At 32.1% G+C, this 22959-nt stretch overlaps 12 protein-coding genes across 13 annotated transcripts; 9 read left to right on the top strand and 3 right to left on the bottom strand.

The window, feature by feature from the left end:
* Positions 1–704: 704 nt before the first annotated feature.
* OCT59_005482 (uncharacterized protein) lies at positions 705–1523 on the top strand (the record flags this gene model as incomplete). Its single annotated transcript, XM_066138390.1, has 3 exons — positions 705–731; positions 807–972; positions 1144–1523. 3 exons carry the CDS (start codon positions 705–707, stop codon positions 1521–1523), a joined length of 573 nt encoding a protein of 190 aa, XP_065997529.1.
* Positions 1524–5114: 3591 nt separating this feature from the next.
* On the top strand, positions 5115–6724 carry OCT59_005481 (uncharacterized protein). The gene is made up of 5 exons (XM_025322977.2): positions 5115–5311; positions 5379–5623; positions 5692–5816; positions 5888–6070; positions 6147–6724. Exons 1-5 carry the CDS (start codon positions 5199–5201, stop codon positions 6420–6422), a joined length of 942 nt encoding a protein of 313 aa, XP_025164846.1. The 5' UTR covers positions 5115–5198; the 3' UTR covers positions 6423–6724.
* Positions 6725–7577: 853 nt separating this feature from the next.
* On the top strand, positions 7578–8399 carry OCT59_005480 (uncharacterized protein; the record flags this gene model as incomplete). Its single annotated transcript, XM_066138388.1, has 4 exons — positions 7578–7703; positions 7778–7878; positions 8013–8266; positions 8329–8399. 4 exons carry the CDS (start codon positions 7578–7580, stop codon positions 8397–8399), a joined length of 552 nt encoding a protein of 183 aa, XP_065997528.1.
* A 205-nt stretch (positions 8400–8604) lies between these two features.
* On the top strand, positions 8605–8820 carry OCT59_005479 (uncharacterized protein; the record flags this gene model as incomplete). Its single annotated transcript, XM_066138387.1, has 1 exon — positions 8605–8820. The coding sequence occupies one exon, from the start codon at positions 8605–8607 to the stop codon at positions 8818–8820; it is 216 nt and encodes a 71-aa protein (XP_065997527.1).
* Positions 8821–9688: 868 nt separating this feature from the next.
* OCT59_005478 (uncharacterized protein) lies at positions 9689–12801 on the bottom strand (the record flags this gene model as incomplete). Its single annotated transcript, XM_025322978.2, has 10 exons — positions 9689–10008; positions 10085–10267; positions 10338–10462; positions 10531–10775; positions 10843–10955; positions 11128–11191; positions 11877–12007; positions 12079–12182; positions 12242–12467; positions 12538–12801. The coding sequence occupies 10 exons, from the start codon at positions 12799–12801 to the stop codon at positions 9733–9735; spliced, it is 1731 nt and encodes a 576-aa protein (XP_025164848.2). The 3' UTR covers positions 9689–9732.
* Positions 12802–15401: 2600 nt separating this feature from the next.
* Positions 15402–15860, bottom strand: OCT59_005477 (uncharacterized protein; the record flags this gene model as incomplete). Its single annotated transcript, XM_025328859.2, has 1 exon — positions 15402–15860. The coding sequence occupies one exon, from the start codon at positions 15858–15860 to the stop codon at positions 15402–15404; it is 459 nt and encodes a 152-aa protein (XP_025164850.2).
* Positions 15861–15979: 119 nt separating this feature from the next.
* On the bottom strand, positions 15980–16423 carry OCT59_005476 (uncharacterized protein; the record flags this gene model as incomplete). The annotated part of the gene is made up of 2 exons (XM_066138386.1): positions 15980–16322; positions 16395–16423. The coding sequence occupies 2 exons, from the start codon at positions 16421–16423 to the stop codon at positions 15980–15982; spliced, it is 372 nt and encodes a 123-aa protein (XP_065997526.1).
* Positions 16424–17382: 959 nt separating this feature from the next.
* Positions 17383–18396, top strand: OCT59_005475 (uncharacterized protein; the record flags this gene model as incomplete). Of its 2 annotated transcripts, XM_066138385.1 has the most annotated exons (3): positions 17383–17625; positions 18008–18085; positions 18169–18396. In XM_066138385.1, 3 exons carry the CDS (start codon positions 17383–17385, stop codon positions 18394–18396), a joined length of 549 nt encoding a protein of 182 aa, XP_065997525.1. The 2 variants fall into 2 exon arrangements, with proteins under 2 accessions (XP_065997525.1, XP_065997524.1); XM_066138384.1 differs by lacking the exons at positions 18008–18085; positions 18169–18396 and having other exon boundaries at positions 17383–17652.
* A 67-nt stretch (positions 18397–18463) lies between these two features.
* OCT59_005474 (uncharacterized protein) lies at positions 18464–18776 on the top strand (the record flags this gene model as incomplete). Its single annotated transcript, XM_066138383.1, has 2 exons — positions 18464–18563; positions 18643–18776. 2 exons carry the CDS (start codon positions 18464–18466, stop codon positions 18774–18776), a joined length of 234 nt encoding a protein of 77 aa, XP_065997523.1.
* A 38-nt stretch (positions 18777–18814) lies between these two features.
* On the top strand, positions 18815–19831 carry OCT59_005473 (uncharacterized protein; the record flags this gene model as incomplete). The annotated part of the gene is made up of 1 exon (XM_066138382.1): positions 18815–19831. One exon carries the CDS (start codon positions 18815–18817, stop codon positions 19829–19831), a length of 1017 nt encoding a protein of 338 aa, XP_065997522.1.
* A 385-nt stretch (positions 19832–20216) lies between these two features.
* OCT59_005472 (uncharacterized protein) lies at positions 20217–20795 on the top strand (the record flags this gene model as incomplete). Its single annotated transcript, XM_066138381.1, has 2 exons — positions 20217–20379; positions 20497–20795. The coding sequence occupies 2 exons, from the start codon at positions 20217–20219 to the stop codon at positions 20793–20795; spliced, it is 462 nt and encodes a 153-aa protein (XP_065997521.1).
* Positions 20796–22308: 1513 nt separating this feature from the next.
* OCT59_005471 (uncharacterized protein) lies at positions 22309–22572 on the top strand (the record flags this gene model as incomplete). Its single annotated transcript, XM_066138379.1, has 1 exon — positions 22309–22572. One exon carries the CDS (start codon positions 22309–22311, stop codon positions 22570–22572), a length of 264 nt encoding a protein of 87 aa, XP_065997520.1.
* Positions 22573–22959: the final 387 nt, after the last annotated feature.

Raw genomic sequence — 22959 nt, 5'->3', positions numbered from 1 at the left:
GCCAAGTATCAATAACATTTTGACTATCAGTATATATAGTGAGGTGGAGACACAATCAATGCCGTTAAAATAGCAAAGGATTCAGCACGATAAGAAGATGGCCAATGTTGGCAACATGAAGTAAAAACTACTTTTGATGAGGAATCATAAGCTTGCGCAAATTCAAAACTCATGAAGCAAGATTTCTTGTCTATATCTATAAGCGAACCAACTGTGTAATAAATGGGATCAGTTGTATTGATCAAATCTTTCTGAATATTTAACAAATCATTACGCGAATTTGAAAATTCTAGATATTATTTTGTAATAATATTATTGTGTACAATTGGTGATTAAAAATTTTGCTTGTTGATAAAAATCCTTAAGATTACGTGTTGTTTGAGGAGCAGTTGATGAATGTTTTATCGAATTGTACAGTATTAAAATAATGTCTTTTTGCGGTATGATAAACTTGCAATCTTCAGGTTGATTGTTATTAAGAATACAACCCTTACACAATTTCAGCAAAGCTTTTTCAGTTTATTGTTCTATTTGATAATGTTGTATATAAATCTTCTTATTTTTGCTGTCTTTATAGACAGTTCTACTAATGTAAGAACGATCAAACTTATTGATCCAAAATACAACCTACTCTGGATTATTATTAGTAAAAGCAGGATTATTAATAGATATACCTTTGAAATTATGCGCTAAAGGTGAACAGTATGCTGTTTTCAAATTTGAAGACATGGGTATGCTTTAAGTAAGTGAACCACAACGGAATTGATGTAGAAATGATTAATTTCATATATAAACGATGCTTCAAGTCCTTCCATTCGACCAAAGACTTTCCATCTAGCATAGTAACTTATTCTAAAAGCATAATTGAATATGAAGCAGGAGAAATAAAGGATAAATCATGTTGGTCTTGGATTATGTTTTGTTCAGGAGAAGGGAATAGTTGTCAACATGAATATGGGGGAATTGGTGAATGTAAAGAAACATGTGAAAACTATTCTCTTAATAATAATATAAAGAATTATTGTGACATGCATTTATGTAAAGTTCGTGTTATTTCTGAATCAAAACTTTCATGGCTAAACAAAGAAAAACCCTTATAAATTAAAATAACTGGAACTCATTTACCGGCAAATATCATTACAGCGCATAATTCAAATATCTCTAGATTGAATCTATCACGACAAGTTAGAGATAATATTATAATTAGCCATAGATCAGATCATCGTTCAGCTAATTCTGTTAAATCAAAGCTGTTGGCACCTTTTAATGGAGCAGAAGAGAGTGAACTTAAAGAAGCATTAAAAAATCAATGGCAAATTTGCAGTGATGAAAAACTTAGAGCATATTTGATGCGTGATGATCGAAGATTAAAGGAAAATGCTGGTCCTTGGACTATTTTGCATTATTTAGTCATAGAAATCTTAAAACCAAAGGGATATGTTTTATTTTACCAACAACCTGATTTGTCACATTCAGAAGAAGAGAAGCATTATTATCAACTTACATTATCTAATGAATTTTGATTACGGAATGGTAAAGAATTTGGCCAAACATGTATTGGAATGGATTCTAAACATGATTTAAACAATGATAGAGCTCCAATATTAGTTTTTGTTATTGAAAACAATTCTGGTTCTGGAACACCACTTGCTTTTGGTAAATATATTTATAAAATAATTAATTATTATTAGATCTTTAATTTATATTGTTTTTTTTTATATAGGATTAAGCAATAGGGAAAACCAATGGACGATAAAATTATCCATATCTGCAGTAAAAAAAAATATTCCATGTAATCAAGATGGTTGTGAACATAAATGGAGCTATATGGATTTATCAAATGGAAAAGGATTTGAAAGAATAAGAGAATGCAATTCTTTTACTTGGAATCCTTTAGTTATGATTGATAAGCACAGGCCATCAAAAATTGCTATAACTAATGTTTTACATGGAAGTATACTGTGTTGGTTCCATATTATGCAGACTATTGGAGAAAACTTTAATCAATTAAATATACCATGGTCATTACGGTAATAAATTTAATTTAATACCATCATTGTTATATTTAATTAATAATTCTCAATTAATACTAATTTAATATTTAATAAAGATATCCTTTAGCATTAGCATTTAAAGTTATTGGTCGAAGTAGAACTGAAGAAGAATCTAAGGAGCTTGGTTTACTTTATCATGATTTTGTTAATTCATTAAAATTATCAGATAATATTAAACAAAAATTAATAACAGATTTAGACCAAAATTGGTTATGTGATGAGTGGAGAATATCTTTTATTGATGCTGGACGTATTTTACAAAATTTTGAATGTGTAATGACTACAAATAATTTTACAGAAAGGTTAAACAGAACAATAGAAGCAAATTATACTGGAATTCAAACTGTTGTACACTTTGTAGAGCGTCTATATGGAATAAAATTAAAGAGAGAAAATTTAACCGAAAATACTGGGCAATTTCAATTTGAAGCGGGTTTAGCAACATTATTTGACATGAAATCAATTGAAGTAGTAAGCGCATATTATTGTATATTTATATTTATAATTATGTTATAACTTTAATTTAATTCTAATAATATATTACTTAAAGCAAAATTGTCCAAAAAAACTATCATCTGATAAGCTTCGAAGACTTAACCATGGAAGACTTTATTTTCTATTAGGATTAGTTGAGCCTTCAAATAATGCCAATTATTTCTATATTCGAAAATCCGATAATTCGCAAATATTAGAATCTCCATTTAATGGAAAATTTGTTGAATTGGATAGTGAAGCGATAAATAATCTAAAACCTTTATTTAACAAACTAGAAAAAAAACATTTTGATAATGTTATGCATAGAGAAGGATTCTATTTGGCAAACATTTTAACGGGTGAATGTATGCTTTGTTATGATTTCATTTGGAATGGGCCATTCCGAGATGTTTGTAAGCATGTCGTCTTTTTAATAATGCTAATCAGCATGATTTGGATAAAACATTATTCATCCAACAAACAAAAGAAAGTTTAGTTTCTTATTTTAAAAGTAAAGAAAGAGTAATTTTTGCAGAAAACAAAAATAGATTAATATATGAAGGAGATACTGATACAGCATATAATGAGATAGTTAGGCTTTATCATTTACAAGGTAGTATACAATTTATTTTAAAAATCTTAGTTTTAATTCCTAAATATTTAAAATATTTCATTAAAATTAGGTGGATCAATCTTTTTACCGAAAAATAATACTTCCGAGCGAAATTCAGATCCCTTTAGACCATCAGAATTGAATAAACACAATGTTTCTAATAAGGGAGCGCCTCCAAAAGCTGTAGCAAAGCCGCGTAAACCATCACGAATTCTTCAAGCAAAGAATCAGACAAACTCTCATAATGAAACTTTGTTTGCTTCTTCAGAAAAAAGAAGTACAAAAAGAATAAGAAAAACCATTCGCACAGCAAAAGTATAATTTTATTATTTAAATATTTACATCTATTATTATAATATCTTATTACTTACATTAAATTATATTCTATTCTATTAAGGAAAAAGTTCAGACTAAAGAAGAAGTTAAAAAACTCGCCCATAACTTCACAGAAGCTAACTTTACAGAAACTCAACAATTTTTACCCCATTATGACGCTAATAGATTATATTATGAAAGTTCTAATTTTTCTACTAATTCTAATGTGTATTTTCCCACAAATGAATTACTTATACCCCCTCCTCCTAGCATTTCACAACCCTTGTATAACTCATATACATATTTTTCCGCCAGTAATCAACAACCCGATCCTTCTAATGCATTTCCTACAAATTTACAAATTTATGAACAGCTTAGTATGTTAAATTCGCCATCCTTCAACACATTTTCTTCCATTAACTCTATTTCAAATAACAATAATTTACCAAATATTAAAGATAGAAATAACTTACCCTAACTTTTGTAATTTCAAACATAATAAAGAAATAAATAACTATAGTGTAATTAAACTTGCATAGTTATATTTTCGTTTAAAAAAAAAATCGTTAAAAAAAAAAATTTATAAAGTATTTCATATCACACATGTCACATGAATTTTCATCACATTTTTGGTCAAGAAAGTGTATCACAGGGGTGCATAAACTTGCATATTTTTGATGGTACATGAAAATAGCACCTGGTGGTAGAAGAACGATACATTTGCCCCTGTTGCACCTGATCGTATAAGAACGATACAGTTGCGACAATGTGACATGTATAATAGTTAAACTGGTTTCGCAGGTGATATAACTGAAGTGACCCATATGGTGTATATTATCCATAACTGTGAATATGCGATTAAAATTCAGAAACTTGATTATCGGTTCATATGATCTTCAGCCAATCATCATTTTTAATAATTATTAAACTACTTAATAATTAATATATGATAATTTACATAGATTAAATAAAAAAAATCACGGACCAATTAATAAGCATTTATTAATAAATTATTAAGTAAGATTATTAACTTAAAAATTAAAAATCCGATCACTAACGGAAATAATTAAAAATTTTATATACTGAAGCTTTATTATTACGAATATTACGAGGCAATAAAATTATTGTTTGGTACATGATGAAAATAAGTTATACCGCCTAATTTTACTCTCTTTTTCATGCGCGCGACGTTTCTTAGTCGCGGTTTTTCATTAACAGATACCTATCCTTTCAACAACCCACCATCACTTCTAAAAATTCTCTGCGGCGGTGCGGCCTGTTCTGTAATACTATATACTTATTGTATAGTATTTAGTGCTGTTTTCGATTGAGGCCATTTGATTGGCTCAGATTGTGCCACGAATTTGTACTATGACCGATCAAATGGCTGAGATCAAAGTATTGCCTAAAGACCTATACAATAAGTGTTTTATTATATAGACTCTCACGATCACACTATTAAATCAGTCACGAGTTAATTTATAGAAATTTTATTATGATTTAAACAGTATTCATTTATTATATATATAAAAAAATACTATAAGGATATATAATAATGTACGTTATTTTTATCCCATCCAATAAATACCAGGTCGATCTTTCCCATTTAGTCAAATAATGATGTATAAATTATCATTATTTCTCTTAAAAATTGATCAATTTATATTCTTTTTTTTTCTTAAATTGATCAATCAATTACTCTCTTTTTTCTCTTCGAATTTATCAATAAATTATTCTTAAAGATGTCTCGTGCACGTACTTCTGACGATATTTGGTGGGCAAGGATTTTTGATAGGCTTGACGAGTTTTTACATAACTACCCGAAATTACCAAAAAACTCGATAACAGAAAACAAGTAAGTGTATGAGAGTATTTCTTTATTATTTAAGTACCACTTAATGTTGACTTTGTATGGAATGCAGTTTGCCTCTCCACATTGGTTCTAAAGTAACGATCAGAAATTATAACACCTTCCTTCACCATTACGGATCAAGTGGATACAAGTTTCGGTTTATTTTAAACAGTGACAATACAACTGGCGAAGTGTATATAATTGGTATGACCTCAACCGCGCATGAGGATATTATTATTCGACTTCAAGAATTTTTTAAAGTTCCTAATAATGGCGTTGTTGATGATCCCCCAATAATAGTCACTGGTCAAGTTCGTAAGTGAATATATTCTATTTTGCTTCTTTTATTGAATTTTCAATATTCTCATAGTCTTTTCATATAGTTCACTATGTGCCTGGTGGAACTAGGGTTGAAACAGCTCCTGATGCTTGTGTACGTCCAAATGTGGCATTTGTTCCAAAACCTGCCGTTTCCACTGTAATACCTCTTCCCCCTGGTGATACATGTGTATGTTGAGTTTGATGTGTATTATTGTATTATTGTTTTTTATGTGATTTTCATTATTATGATTCATACAGGGAAATCCACATGCACGGATAATGTGTGAGGTAGCTGTAGGCCAAAGTGTTGGTGAATTGGGACGAAAGTGCTCATCTTGGATACGAGAGCCATACGTCCGCGCTGTCATTAGCATCAAGATCTTAGAACCAATACTAAACATGCGAGAACCCACAACCGGTTATTATTACAGAGCAATGACGGTATATATTATTTATTGTTCAATACAAAGTTAAGCATGTAGCTTCTTATCTGATTAGTTTGTTATTTAAATATTAGGCCAAACTTTACCGTCAAGGAATGGCAATACAAAGTTGGGATTTTGGGAATATTAAAAAACATTCACGTGATCCAGTCAACGATCCTCCCGGTTGCAATGCGCCAAACTTGGCAGCTTATCAAATAACTATACCTATAAGCGAAGTATTCTGGGATCCACCGTATCCTATCCCACCTGGATATACTCCAGCAATTCCCTTAAACATAGTTGGTACCAATTTTGTAGTTGACTTGTACCGGATTCAACGAGTCGCCTTACAAGCTCAAATACCCTGAAATGGGAATTGTTACAACTTGAAACAAGTACCAGAAAAAAAACTGCTAATTACAAGTTTTTTTTTTTCAGTTTAAAGTTTTCGAAACTGACTTGGTTTTTATTCATTTTCATTATTTTATATTTGAGTAGATATTAGTACCCGATGATGTCTAACAAGTGGTGAATAGCATCAGTCTGAGGCCATTAGGGAACGCTATTAAAAGTTTTATTAATGATTTCTATTTCTCATTTATATTTTCTTACGTATATATTAGCTTTATCTGCTTACTTTATTATGGAATTGTAAATGTGTTTGCTATATAAGAAAAACAAAAATACAAAAACAAAAATACAAAAAAAAAGAAAATAAATCAACGTAAAGTTTCACGATCAATATATAAGATATCTAAAATAAACTACTCCTAGTACCCTAATTTAAAATCTGTTAAGCAGAACACCAATTGTGGTATGAATGTTCATCATATTAAACTCGGCAGGTATACTAAGATTAATCAACAGTAAGGACGAAAAGTAAGAGCGAAGGAGAACCGATCCCAGAAGAGAGAGGAAAAGGTGGAAAATTCTTAATCTCATATCGTATTTTACATCTCCCGTCAACTTTTAACTAATGTAGTAAGTAGGTGACACTATTAGGCAGGAGGTAGAGTTGGAGTAACAGAAGATATTTAAAGGAGGGAATCAAATTGGTAGTTCATAAAGTGAATAATAATAAATAGTAGAAAAGTCGTAAAAAAGGGGGTACTCAGAAGGTGAACGGAATGATCCCATTAGGAAATAGGGCCAGGATTATGTTGTATAACAATCTTTGTTGTCTAAAAAGGAATGTGGACTTGATGAGATAAATATTTCTCAGCATGCAATATACTAAAAGTCGAATAAATATTTTTTTTAGATAGCGATTTATCTCCAATCTTTGCATCTCAATGTGTTAAATAAAGAAAATTTATAAATAAAATAAATAAAACTATAAAATAAAAAATAAAATCAGAGTGAACGAGAGAACAAGAACAAAAATCGAATTAAATAAATTTAATGATATGATTTGCAGTATGGCAGTATTATTTAATCACTGATTATCCACTTAATTTCAGTTAATTGACTGGTACTTGAACTTTAAAATAAACAATACCAAGAAAAATTCGTAAACATAAGAAATGGGTTTGGACTTTGGAACATACTTTTATTTAAAAAATTATACAATTTTAATCGGATGGATGAATACCACTGGTCAAATGAGGTCTCTAATTGAACATAATCACGTGATTTCTGGCACGCCCTTAGTATGGCAGAATCTTTGATAATGCTGATTTTTGTTCATCAGGATTACTATCCTAAATATCCTTTATTTTTGTAGGAACATGGAATTGAGGCACTTGAGCATATTTTTGGTATATCATGTCAAGTAATTGCAGATTTTAATTTTTATGAATTTTATAAAATTCAAAAATATGGTATGTATTGAGATAAAATTTCACGTGCTGGATTAATTGATACATCAAGAGACTGAATATCAGCTGCAGGTAATAAAAATTAATTATGCTTATTAAATAATAATTAATAAAAATTCACCCTTCCTAAATATTTTTAAGTTATGTATTTGATATTGATGGGACTTCTCTTCCTCATGAAATTATTGAATGTTTACGCACTTGGCCATCTGATGATGACATTAAAGAAGCAATCCGTGTTGGATATAATGAAGCAATTGCATTGGCAAATTATTTTGAAATTAATAATTACAATTCAGTTTCTATTCAACAACTTGTTGCTCGTGTTGAATTTTCTTCAGATGATACAAACATCCCAGAAATAATTGATGAAAATCAAAATCAAAACTTAACCAGTATAAAATTAATTTGCTAGTTTAAACTTTATTAAATACTTCTAAATACTATTTCACATTAGAACAAGAACAAGATGAATCACGAATTAAATCTGAGGATGTTATTGGGACTGCTGCATTTGAGATTTCTTGACTCTTATTAGATGAATCTGATAATAATACAGAATTTGCAGATGAAAACGAAACAACAAATCCCTTATCAATGAATTTTCCTGATTTGCAATATATTCTTAATCAGAAATCAGTTCCTCAAAACCAATTTGAAAATTTTGATCAACTTTTTACACTTGAAGGATTTTTATGTCCTAAAATCTTAATTAATATTCGAAAAAATCATGATGCTTTCTCACAGCATTCCAAAAAAACAAACCAGTACAACTAGTTTACTCAATCTTAATAATAATGCTAACCGGTTAATTAGTGAATTTACAAATAATTCTATTCAAGAAAATCACGTAAATAGACGAAAAGATCGTTGGGAAGGATGTAAAAGACTTGCAACTATTCCAATAGCTTCTGGAACTAATAGTAAATATTTGCTATTAGCACTGTAAATTTGTATATTTTATAATTATCTTTCTACTTAATATAATTTATTTATTTATTTATTTATATTTTTTTGCAAGTACATAATATTATTGATGCAAATGTATCTAATCTCCATCCCTTAATCTTAAATGGATACTTAATTATTTACTCTGACAAAAAACTTTGCATTGCTCAAATTATTTCTATGTATGAAAAGCGAGGTGAACGACATGCTTGGATGAACAAAGATTGTTGAATTTTTGGATCACTTGTCTTATCTTTCGGTTAATATTTATTTGAATGTTTATAATAGTCTATGGACAAATGCATGTGAGACAGGAGGGAGATTAGTTGGTCACATTCCAGCTAAAGAAGTTTTATATTATTTTAATTTACCTCCTTTTATTAATTTTCAAAGTTCTTTTCTTACTTTAACAGCAGAAGCTTCGGAAGTTTTTCAGCATTTCAAAACACCCAATATGATATCATATTTTACAAAGATCTTTCCTAAATAACAATATTGAATAATATAAAAATGATTTTTTTTATATATTAATAAAGAATTTGTCTCATTTTCGCAATAAAATAATTCTTTTATTATAAATATGTCACCGTATTTTTATGGTTCGAATATCTTTTAATTATCTATGCTTACCGCCACTTTGGTTATAAAATCATGTGGTTCGCAACCATCTGCTAAAACCCGATCATTTGTATTTATTTTTCTTGTGTATCATCACGCTGTTATGGTATTAATAAAACGTTTCTGTAAGTAACTTTTACTCTTATTTACTGCATAATATCACCCTAAGGCAATAAAAAAAATTTCTGAAAATAAAAACGGACAATCCTATTTCATTTTTACGATATACTACTTTAGCAATAAGATTAGATGCAGGAATAAACTTTATTTATTAATTAATTTGTATTTACCCATTTCAGGGTGTTTGAGCTTGTAAGGCGACTCGTTGAATCTGGTACAAGTCAATAACAAAATTAATACCAACTACGTTTGGGGGAATTGCTGGAGTATATCCAGGTGGGATAGGATACGGTGGATCCCAGAATACTTCGCTTATAGGTAAAGTTATTTGATAAGCTGCCAAGTTTGGCGCATTGCAACCGGGAGGATCGTTGACTGGATCACGTGAATGTTTTTTAATATTCCCAAAATCCCAACGTTGTACTAGCATTCCTTGACGGTAAAGTTTGGCCTAATAATTAAAAAACAAACTAATCAGATAAGAAACTACATGCTTAACTTTGTATTGAACAATAAATAATATATACCGTCATTGTTCTGTAATAATAACCGGTTGTAGGTTCTTGCATATTTAGTCTTGGTTCTAAAATCTTGATGCTAATGACAGCACGGACATATGGCTCTCGCATCCAAGATAGGCACTTTCGTCCCAATTCACCAACACTTTGGCCTACAGCTACCTCACACATTATCCGTGCATGTGGATTTCCCTATATGAATCATAATAATGAAAATCACATAAAAACAATAATACAATAATACACATCAAACTCAACATACACATGTATTACCGGGAGGACGAGGTATTACGGTGGAAGCGGTAGGTTTTGGAACAAATGCCACACCTGGACTTACACAAGCATCAGGAGCTACTTCAACCCCATTTCCACGAGGCACATAGTGAACTATATGAAAAGATTATGAGAATATTGAAAATTCAATAAAAGAAGCAAAATAGAATATATTCACTCACGAACTTGACCATCGACTAATATTGGGGGATTAATAAAAACGCCATTATTTGGGACTTTGAAGTAATCTTGAAGTAAGGTAGTAATACGCTCATGCACGTGTGAGGCCATATCAATTATATACACTTCGCCAGTTGTATTGTCACTGTTTAATTGAAACCGGAATTTGTATCCACTTGACCCGTAATTGTGAAGGAAGGTGTTATAATTATTGATCGTTACTTTAGAGCCAATGTGGAGAGGCAAACTGCATTCCATACAAAGTCAACATTAAATGGTACTTAAGTAATAAAAAAATACTCTCATACAGTTACCTGCTCTCTGTTACCGAGTTTTTTGGTAATTTCGGATAGTTATGTAAAAACTCGTCAAGCCTATCAAAAATCCTTGCCCACCAAATATCGCCTGAAGTACGTGCACGAGACATCTTTGATCAATTTTAAGAGAAAAAAAAGAGTAATTGATTGATCAATTTTAAGAAAAAAAAGAATATAAATTGTTCAATTTTAAGAGAAAATAATGATAATTTTATACATCATTATTGGACTAAATGGGAAAGATCGACCTGGTATTTATTGGATGGGATAAAAATAACGTACAGTATTACAGAACAGGCCGCAGAGAATTTTTAGAAGTGATGGTGGGTTGTTGAAAGGATAGTATCTGTTAATGAAAAACCGCGACTAAGAAACGTCGCGCGCAAGAAAAGAGGGTAAAATTAGACGGTATAACTTATCTTCGTCATGTATCAAAAAATAATTTTATTGCCTCGTAATATTTGTTATAATAAAGCTTCAGTATATTATATGATCGCGTGCTATTATCTATTTTTAGATAATCCATTAATAAACCCTGCCAAGAGATATATCCGTCTGCGTTACGTGTAGTCCGTGATTCATTGCACGTGATAGGTAGTTTGTGACGTCTATTCTGCGCCTTATTTCTTTTTTAGCGGGATCAAACTGATCTCTTTTGCGACTCATGTATCCATGAGATCGAAATGTATTAGTCGAATTCACTGCCATTTTTGACCGGGGAAGAAAAAAAGAAAATCGCTCTCTCGCACAACTGCACAATATACCGATGACCCTCGTCGAACAGTCAGCGGAGGTGCTCCAGTGCTTTTTTTTTCTACCCGAAGTATATGAAATACTTTCACCTTCTTAGTCCTGGCACATTAGCCAGCTTCTATCACCATCAAAAAACTCCAAGACTTCGATGGATAAAATCATACCATGGATTGAGAAAGTAGTTAGTAGTGATAGCAGTAGTATTATCAATGCCGAAGTTAGTAAGAATTAGTAAAGTGAAGTGCTTAGTGAGGACTAGTGGCTGGCGAATTCCTCACTTGAAACATCCACACAGAATTTTATGAATATCTTTTTTATAACATAAATACGAATTTTCCTTGACTTGTTTAATTGTTTTTTGTTGAAAATTTCGAAAATCGTTGGAGAGATTGTGATTTTCGAAAATCCACTGAAAAAGCGCGTAATCATTTTAGTTAATATATGGTATGCAACGAAGCATTGACCGCATCGTGTACTCACATCCTTTTTCGAAGCGTCTCTAATATCAATATTATCAATGGAATCTTTCCATGAATATAGAATTTTATGACGTTTTCCAGCATCGTAATATTTGGACTCGATATCTATAATATACGAATTAGATTCCTCTCAGAAATGTCGCAAAAACTAAATATTTTATTACCTTCTTCAAGATGAGGTTTGGGAGACGGACCAGATGTTGATGAACACGAACCAGGAAACTCTTGTTTTATTTTCGGGTCCGCTGACATTAATATCGAACTATCATCATTCTGTTGTGACTCCATGAGGCGAGGTTTCTTCGAGCCAGTTTCCTCCGGAAGGAGATCTTCTATGCGACTTCGGATTGCTTTGCTTGTTCTTTTGGTTAATGTCTTATCGATAGAAGCCTGGTAAAATATGAAAAAATTTAAGATATACAAATCTTGGATACGACACATCATAACATGTTTGACAAACCTTCTCCTTATTGAGAACGCAAGAAGATTGTTTCGATAGAAAATAATCATCGATTGCTCTCGTGTAATGACCATTATTGTACTTTTGTTCAAGTTCGACTAGTTTTTCATCATTGCTAAGTGCGAGGCTTGCACTGAGCGAGGAGCACCAATCCGAGACACCCTTGCTCTTTGCTGTGTAATTAAATTTCTTAAAAAATTCCACCGGCGTGCACTTTTCCTCCCTGATAAAAAAATTCACTTTTGGAGAAATCGAATTCGTCATTTTTGTCGTTAGGACAGACATTGCTACCTACAGAAAGACGCGTCGACTATCGAGTATCGACGTGTAGTTCGACGTATTGATATATATTATGTGATATGTTACACAGAACTCGTGGCAGGTGACTGTGTTATTTATATTTCGCGCGTATGGTGCGGCGCATCTATACTCATCAACAGTCCAAAAATTTATTTTAGGCCGATCTTTACCAAATTAAGTAATAGTTTAGCCTTATTTGGTAACATCCCCATTGATCATTGCGTGATTTATTAAATTAGATTTACCTGATTGGCTCAAATCGTAATCACGTGGAAAATTGATTCCGAAATTTCACTATTTTACATAGACTTATATAAAAAATACTCCAACTTAAAAAGCTAATAACTTTTAATCTATAAAAGTTAGAGGAAATTAAATCCGATAGAATGAAAGAGAATCCTTTAATCTATAATTGTATCAGTTTACTTTTTCAGTTTAACATAAAATTTTAATGAGTTATTGAAGTTTAAAAATACCCAATTTTCATTTGATGAGTATAGATGCGCCGCACCATATAACTTAACTTACTTTTATCTTTGTAGAACAGAGGCCTTTCTCCGTTATGAGGCCTGTTTGTAACTAGATCCTCTCACAGAAGACAGTATAGCTACTAATCGCTCAGAGGAACTTCGGTTATCCCATAATTAAGGTTGTGGCTCGCGCTTGGTTGTCAAGAGTTATACTGTGAGCGCGCGCATGGAAATGCAAGTTTTCTTTTGATGTCTTGTAAGTGTTTCGTTAAGCAGAGTTATCTTGCCGATCGCCTTGTACTAATGGTTTTTTGATTTGTTCTTATTGAATATTATAGCAAAAGATTTCTTAACCCTATAACGTAATTCACTGCAGGGTTGGTCAAAAACTTCGGTTATTCCCTCGGGGTGACACCTGTTGTTGATTTGCGTTGATAGAAGACAATGCGCTAATTTATCATTCTGAAGAACTTCGGTTATCCCATAACTAAGGTTGTGGTTCATGATAAGTTGCCAAGAGTGTGCATTGTGCGCTCGATCACCTTTGTTGGAAGCAGAGTTACGGTATAGAAATCTGATGTAAAGTATTAGGAATCATATTTATTATTACTCTACAATATCAGAACAATTTGAATAAATTACAAGCTTTTTTATTTTTCCGATGCACCCGCATAAATAACGAATCTTGGAGAAGCGAATGAAATGTACGATGCTATCAAAGAGGGAGGGAGTACGCGGATCCTAGGCCATTTAATGCGAGTCCCAGCATCACATTTATTTCTTTGTTCTCTCAAATTTTTTTGAAAAATATCTACAGATAACTTGTTTCTATTGCTAATATTTCTAACTACAAGATTCTCATCCTTATATTCTTTTTCTACACTAGATTTTAGTAATAAATTTTCTCACACATATCTACAGAATTTTCGTCTATCTATATCACTCCCACCCACACAGACTATATAATAGATTATTTCCTGCAAGAGAACTTCGAGATGAAATAATTTCGAAACTGTATGAAGAATTCTCTGAGATTAGCAACAGGTTAAAAGAAATAAACCAAGTTGAGGCTTCTGATTCACACTTACCGTTGTACTTCATTTTCACAACATTCCATTCCGCCTCATATTCAAGAAAGTTACTTTATGCGTTATAATAAAGGTGTTTCAGTTTTTTTATCACTAGAACAATACTGCGCCAAGCATCAAGAATTTGGATGCCATTGCCAGAAAATTTTATTCGCGTCTGCGCACTGTATCTCAGCATGTGACGAAAATCTGGTGACTGAAATTAATACTGCGCAGATTAGACACATGACAATGATCACGATTTTCTTGGCGAATATCAAAGAAAAGCGCTTTATCTTTGAGCATCTATAGAGCCGGGAAAAATGATTAGCATCGTGATGGCGATTTTCTAGAATCAAGCCAAGAAATCAAACAAACTAATTTCACTATTACTTTGCGGAATATACTTGTTTGATTGATTGTCGATATTGTTGAGGTTAATAGTGGTAAGTTGAATATTTGTTTTGATCCTTTTTTTGCTTTACTTGCACAAGGCGGATAAAAGGATTCACTAAATAAAGCTTTACCTTTTTATAAGATTTGTAGTGGGTTTAAGGATCGATCTTTGGAATAAATCTTTAGAGAAATTACGTTATTATGATTCATCATGAAAATCAGATCAACGGATAACTCCTTAAAATTATAATAGACACTGGGATCGTGTCCCTGGATCAACAAGAAGATCTTTTTTATTATTAATGCATGTAAAAGTTTGAGTATATGCGGGAAGTTTCAAGAATAAATTATATAGTGGTAATAACTAATAACTTGTTCCCGTGATACATGGTGACGTTTTTTAAATGATACTGCAAGTATCGATCCACGGATGAAAAACTGATTGAGAAATATTAGCATAAAAACACAATCCCACACTCTCCTCAACACATACTAGATATTGACATGTAAATATATTGCACTTAATGTGTCTTAACTTTATTGATTGTAAATAAAAAAAATACATATTTTTGTTCATACTGCGGAATAATATCTTTACTATTGATCTGCCATTTGCCATGCAACAATATCATCATGTGGCTACAATTGCGAATTTGAATTTATTGCTTGAAGTGAAGCAAGTAAGACAATATTCTGTTCCATACCATGCGCCATGTAATCCATAATTCCCATGTTTTCCATCACAAATAGGGCATGGCGAGTTCCACGGCTGAGGTAATGCAAAATTATAATTATCAATACCTCTAAAACTATTTCGGAATTTCAAGTATGGGAAGTGCTCTAAGACAGATTTAATAATTAATTCTGGATCGGGTCTGACTTCAAAAGTTATAGACCCTTTTTCTGGCTTCGAATTTATAACTTCCGATTCATGTACTTCTGTTAGTTGCCATGGCTCATTTCCAGTTTGTTTTTTATATCTTTTGTATAATTTGGAATGAATCTTATCTGTCAAAATACTTGGTAATCCAACTAATTTGATATGCCAATCCAGATATTCGGCGGTTAGTATTTTATCAGACTCAGTCATTTTCCTTTTTATATGATTGCAAACAATTTAAATCCCTTTTTCTTTCTCAGGTCATCAATTCGAAAAAAAGATTAAAAATTTTTTCAGATAGAAAGCTGTCTAATCATCTGGATTCTGGACTATGCAGTTATCTCAATTTCATGCTGTTCACATTTAATAAAGTAAGATCCGGCTTTATACTCACCTTCTATTTCTTCATCATCATGACCTAATTTGCATAATGGGCAGATGTAGTCCCCGCATGATGTCTCATCAGTAATCCCATAATAATCGAAATTTTCACAACTACATTCTCTATATAGATTAGGATATTGACCCAATACCTTGTTGCGAAAATAGGGTTGGTCATAAGTTGGCTTAGTCCTAGGAATTGGTGGATGAGATTGAGGTGCAGATAATACATTTGCCGATGTATTAACCTCAGTTGATTCTAAAGCCAGTGGAGCATTTATAATTCTTTCACTGGTTTCAGGATTTTTGTTTACATGATTTTGGCTGGGCCCTGGCTGAAATCTCAGTCATGTGACTTGATACTTCTTCCACATCACTGTTATCGTTATCATTATGCTTGGAGAAATTATCTATAATATCTTGAACTTTATCATTAGTCAACTCAGAAATAGAGTTTGCACTATATGTCGTAATATACTTAATATTATCCACGCCTACCTTTTCAAATAATTTATATATCTTCACAGCTTTCTGAGTTTTCCTTTGTAAGTTTTTACGGGAGATTTCTGGGAGACGCAATCCTGTCTTTTCAGATCGTTGCTTTCACAATATGGATAGGTGTTCCAATATTTTATCATAGATTATTCCCTTTGCCTTTTTTTCGCCTATTTTGCCTTTTCCATCTTGTACAATCACATTAATCTGGGTTAAAAATTCTTTTCCATAATAATACCAGCGCAAAATCTCTTCCTGATTAGCACGAATTGCGCCATATTCAGCATCATCCGCTTTATTGAATAATTGCGCTAGAGAAAGCAATGAATCTGTAGATGAATTTTGATTGAGATTCTCAATTGAAATCACATCACAAGGAATAGCTTTGTCACTCGATTGGGCATCATCCTTAATGCCATCAGCTATCAATTGTACGATATTTTCTGCGCCTTTCTTCCTATAGCTATTTTGGCTGGCTGAAATTTTAGTCACGGGATTCGATACCTCCGTATCTTTTCAGAAGTGGAGCACCTGGTGTAAGGATGGTGCCGTAATTGGGCAATTGCAGATTAATTGCGGATCTGCAATATTGCGGATTTGCGGATTTCAGAAGTCCAAATATCCGCAAATCCGCAAACCACAATTATCCGCAAATCCGTAAAAAATCTGCAAATTAGCCAATTAAATACTGTATCACGATCATTACTCAATCTATATATTTATATCGAATCATCAAATTTAGTATTATTACTCACTCTATTATAATATAATCAATTTATAATGCATCAAAACATCAAAACAATTGTATCTAAATTCTTCGTTTTCTATTTACTTTTTTCAACAATTTATTATTAAAATGTCAAAAACACCTTCTTCGGCTCTTAATTTAAAGTTTCGTGGAAAAAAAGTTGAGCTATTGCCTGAAGACGAAGAATTAATTTCGTTAGCACTGTCAATTATTTGGACTAAGTTTAATAAAAAAATTGAATCATGTAATTTTGACCAAGATAATAAAGTAAGATTATCTTTCAAAAAGAATGAGGGACGCGTTTATTTTGACTTGCAAGAATCGGCTTTAGATTTTACATTCATCAATAAGGTATTCCATAAGGCCCTTTTTAAATGATTTTGATTTCGCTTATAATTTTTTTTTTCAGTCCACCTTTTTCCCTTGAATTTTCGTTTCTGGACAATTTTGTCCACTTTTTTTGTCTCGTTTCTGGACAATTTTGTCCACTTTTTTTTTGTTCTACCTTTTTCTCGTTTCTGGACAATTTTGTCCACTTTTTTCTATTCTACCTTTTTCTCGTTTCTGGACAATTTTGTCCATTTTTTTTTGTTCCACTTTTTTCCCTTGAATTTCCGTTTCTGGACAATTTTGTCCACTTTTCGTTTCTGGACCACTTTTTTCTCTTGGTATCAGAACCATTTTATTTTAGAACAAATGATTTCATTTCTGAACAAAATTCATTACTTTTTAGGGTAATTTGGCTGAACTTGAACGCTACAAATCGCTATATGAATTATATAAAGGTAGATACGAAGTAATTCATTTACAGGTAAATATGTGAATGAATTTTAATATTTATATCTTAATTTTGTTTATATTTTATTTGTTTATTTATATATTTTCTAATAATAGCCAGAAAATACACGTTCAACTACATCTGGTACAACTGGTAGCGTGAACGAATCATTAAGAGAATTGTTACAATATTCAACACCCGAACACACGTGCCTAGAATCCTCTCCCAGCTCGTCATTATATCTTAAACCCAACGATTCAGAACTTGCCCGTGTGTTAAACAGTGATTTATCCATAAATAATCTTTCTACTTCTGACACCGAAACAAAAATTTGGTCGAATTAATATACGCCGTATCAAAAAATTTGGCGGACAAGATCACATAAAAAATGATGTTTCTATTTCTGACATAATGTGGGCCAGTACAACCTTACCTGCGTACCGCAGCTGGAACACAATGAAGAATTATTATGATGACATTGATGAATGGATCGCAAAAATTAGTAGCTTCTGTAAGTTAAATTTATCAAATTCTGAAATTGTTCTTGATTATTATATTTTTCTTATAATATTTATATCTAAATTTTCTAGGTACTGCTAATGATGATGAGGATAACAATTTTCAACCTACTGAAGCTGCAAATTCAAGTTCTACTAGGGATGAATCTGGCAACAGCGAAATTAATGAATTTAACCCACCTTCACAATACAAAGTAAGCTTCTAAGATCAGCACGAGCATCAACCACGGAAGTTGAAACATCGATGAAACCACCAACAAGATCAATAACATCTAAAGTAAAATTAGCAACACAAGTGCCAACTAGAGAAGTGATAGTATCTATAGAACCACGGGTACCAACTTCAGAAATGAAGTCATCGGCGGAGGTACCTCCAGAAATGACATTGGCGAAATCAGCGGAATCAAGTGTGGCAGAATCACAAGTACCTTCAGAAATGGCAGTGGAGGAATCAGCAGAATCAGCAGAATCACAAGCACTAGCTTCAGAAATGGAGGAATCAGAAGAATTAGAAGCATCAACATCTGTGTCGTTATCAAAATCCGTTGTACGAAAACGTAATTTCTCAGATGATGATGACGACGACGATGATAAAGCCAAATTATTAAATTCTACCCAATTGTTATTATTCAAAAAGGGAAAGAAACTTCACGATATTTTGTTAGCAGATTCATCATTTAATGGCGAACTCATTGCTTCTGAAGAATTAAAAGTATCAGATATATCCAATGACTTAAATGAAATGCTGAAAGATGACCAAGTCAAAATCGTTGATGAGAAATCCGCTAAAGATCAAATCGATCAATGGCGAAGGCAAGAATTACAATGTGAAAATTTTGTTATAGCCGCTGAGTCTTTTAATTTATTACATTTGGTGTCCTTGGTCCAAATTTATGATGATCTATTTAAACTTGGAGAAAAATTAAGAACTGACCCTAATAATAATATAAAAACTACAAAATCTTGGGTTATTCAGTTCATGCGGTCTGTGCTTAAAATTGGCGACAAAATGGAACAAAGGAATAGGGTAGGATGTGATCGATTACGAAGGTTATTTAATGAAGAAATCACGAGTACGCAACTTGCGAAAGCTGGGTGCCGTAAGTGCGATTTTTTCGTTAAACAAGAATATTATAAAGTATTTTTGTCCCAAGTTCCTACATTAGAAACTCGTCGATCAATTTCAAGTTTGTCGAACGAACGTCTTTCTGAAATCTTGTCTACTGCTAAGGGGAGGGCCAGAAATGACATCATTTCCTAAATTGGGGAGGGGGTATCATGCCATGATGACGTTACACAATTCCTTATTAGAAAATTTCATAATTCTGGGCAACGTTAGGTTAGCCATTAATTTTACTGCGCTATAGTCTTAAATGTTCAGATGACACCGTTATTTAATAATTTACTGCGCCATAACCTTAATTTTCAGTTGTTACAATTTTACCTAATAAAATTTACTGTGCCATTTTAGTGTAACAACTTTTTAGAACAACGTTGAACAAATGTTACAATTTTAGAACAATGAGCATTTCACATGTTTCTAAAATAAAAATGTTCGCCTCACTTTGCCACTTTCTTCTTCACGTCAAAATCAAACATTTCGTAAAAATGTAGTCGCGTCAGTACATTTATACTTAATATTTACAATGAAGCAAACATATTTTCAGGAACCAAAATATTCCAAAAATTACCTTATTTCGAATCCCCAAAATCTTTATGAACAGTATGTGAATGCTTTTGCATTCAGTGAAATGGTAAAGAGTCAGAGTTTGATGCCAAATAAGAAGGAACTACAATTACAAGCACAAAGTAGTTGGCGAAAAATCAAGTCAGAAAATAAAAATATTATTCAGAACTATATTTCTGAACTATTAAAGACTCCTGTTTAACCTCTTCCCTTCACTTTTTTTTCACAACAAAATTCAGTAGTTAAACCTTCAGCCCCATCTCCAAATATTATTCCTGAACCTTCTGCTAATATTCAACCTTCTAATAATGCAACAGCACAAAAGCAGTCAGATGCTAATCTTCAAAAAGCTAAAGCTGAATTGTGTGAATATGCTAATCTATCAAGAGTAACAACATCATCGGAACTTCATACACAATTTTCTTCAAAGATTAAGGATCTTGAGAAATCTATATTTTTAGAAGAAAAAACACTCAAGCGGTTAAGAGGTAATGCAGAAGCTCGAAACGGGCTAGAAATAAAAAAAGGGAAATGTTAGAAAAGGAAAATATTGTGGAAGTGTATGATACACCTGGACGTCCATCATTTCTAATAAATGAACCTAATCTTTTGGAGAATATGTACAATAGCATTGAGTTTGGAGCTGCAGATCATAAACGGCGTAAAGAAGTAATTAAAGTCCGAACAATTAAACATCTTCGTGAAAAAATGGAGGAGAATTATGGGATTTATATGGCAAATTCTACAACACAAAATTATTTGCAACCCCGACATTCAAATACAAAAGAAGCAAAACGGCATCATCATCCTGCACAAATACGTCTGGCAGCTGTTGGAAGAAATGAGATGAGTGATCATGTTGATGAACACTATTGCCTGGCATCAATAAAAGGCATAAAATCATTTGCATCAGCTTTCTCACAAAATGTGGTCCTGATTTCACAGGATGATAAAGCTAAGGTAATTACATTTATTTATTAATTATTTATAGCTATAAACTGATAATTAAGCTGTTTATATTAGGTTCCATTAGGAATTGCAGCAGTTGGAAAAACTTTTAAGGCTATATAAACGGTAAATAAACCTGTATCTCTGCGTCGATCAGCGATTTCCCAAAAGGTTCTAAACATAAGCTAATACCGTCTGTCTACCTGGTGATTAATCCTGATAATACAAATGATTCTCTACGTTCTGGTAAAATGAGAATCTTTGTCCGTCCTGAATATTTTTTGGGTACATCATGTGAAACGCATATGGTTGATCTTATGACAATTACTGAAGAAGAACCCTTTCACGAATTCACACATCATGAAGGTGCAATAAAACCTATTTGGTGTTTATTAACAGATGGTGGACCTGATAAAAACCCCCGATTTCTTGCAAATATTTTAAAATATTTGCTTATTTTTAAAAAGCTTGATCTGGATTATCTTTCAGTGAGAACACATGCACCAGGGCAGTCAGCTTATAATCCAGTGGAGAGAAGTATGGCATCTCTTTCTGGCAAATTGGCAGGCATTGTATTAAATGCTTTTAATTATGGCAACCATCTTGGCAATATGAATGGGCAAGCTAATACTGTAATTGATAAGGAGCTTGGATGTAAAAACTTTAAACATGCTGGAGAGCATCTTTGTGATCTTTGGAGTCGTGATCCTATTAATGGACAACCAGTTATTTCTACTTATATTGAAGAACATGATGATACTATATTTTCAAATGTTCAAGAAGAGGAATAGGAATGGATTGATCAGCATTCGCAAATTTGTAAATATTCTCTTGATTTACGCAAATGTGAAAATAGAAGTTGCTGTAGACCACCACGAGCTCCTGATGCTTTGAACTGCTATCATTAAATAATGGCTTTCTTCCTCCTGTTGTGCAAGGTCAGGATAAACATTATCTCAGTTTGTTGCATACATTGGAATATTTTTGTAATCGGCTTCCTGGTTATGATGAGCATTGTCCAAGCATTCCATCTGAATTATATCATGAACTAGTATGTCAAAAATGTGGTAAGTATTTTCCAACAAAAGCATTTATGAAAAAACATGCCAAAGTTATGCATTCAAATAGAAAGGAGAGTGGGGTGCAGGGGAATACAAAAAGATAGCCAATCTGCAATTTTGGAAAAAGGTCATGATATAGCAGAGGAATTAACATACAATGCAGATCAATCTAAAAATGATGGAACTGCAATAGTAAAAAATAGTAGGCAAATCAATAGAAAACAAAGTAGTAACAATGGGCATGTAAATGGTGATGTTAAGAATTTACGTCCTTGGAAATTAAGATCATCTAACGTTTCAGATTAATTTCATAACATGTAATTCTATAGCATAAAGTATAATAAATCTTGAATAAATGTTAATTGAATCAATTAAAAAAAGAAAAAAATCGTTTATAAAGTCATTTTTAAATTTTATTAAAATTTTTATCATTTAATTATTGATCGAACATATTAAAATAATTGATCACGTGATTAGTTGCACAATTTCTATAAATAGAATTGATGACAAGGGGAGGGGGGGCAAAATCTCCAAAAATAAAATGACGTCATTTCTGGCCCTCCCCTAATCCAGATAGTACTGCACAAAAAAAAAGAGAAGAGTTGAATTTATGGGGGAGGAATTCATTAATATAGCGGATAAATAAAAAAAATAGTGAATACATTGAATATGTTGGTTAGTGGGTAATATCAT

The sequence above is a fragment of the Rhizophagus irregularis genome, chromosome 13, assembly GCF_026210795.1.
Source record: "Rhizophagus irregularis chromosome 13, complete sequence".
NCBI classification, from domain to species: Eukaryota; Fungi; Glomeromycota; class Glomeromycetes; order Glomerales; family Glomeraceae; genus Rhizophagus; species Rhizophagus irregularis.
The sequence above is the reverse complement of the archived record's forward strand: the minus strand, read 5'-3'. Positions and strand labels throughout refer to the sequence as shown.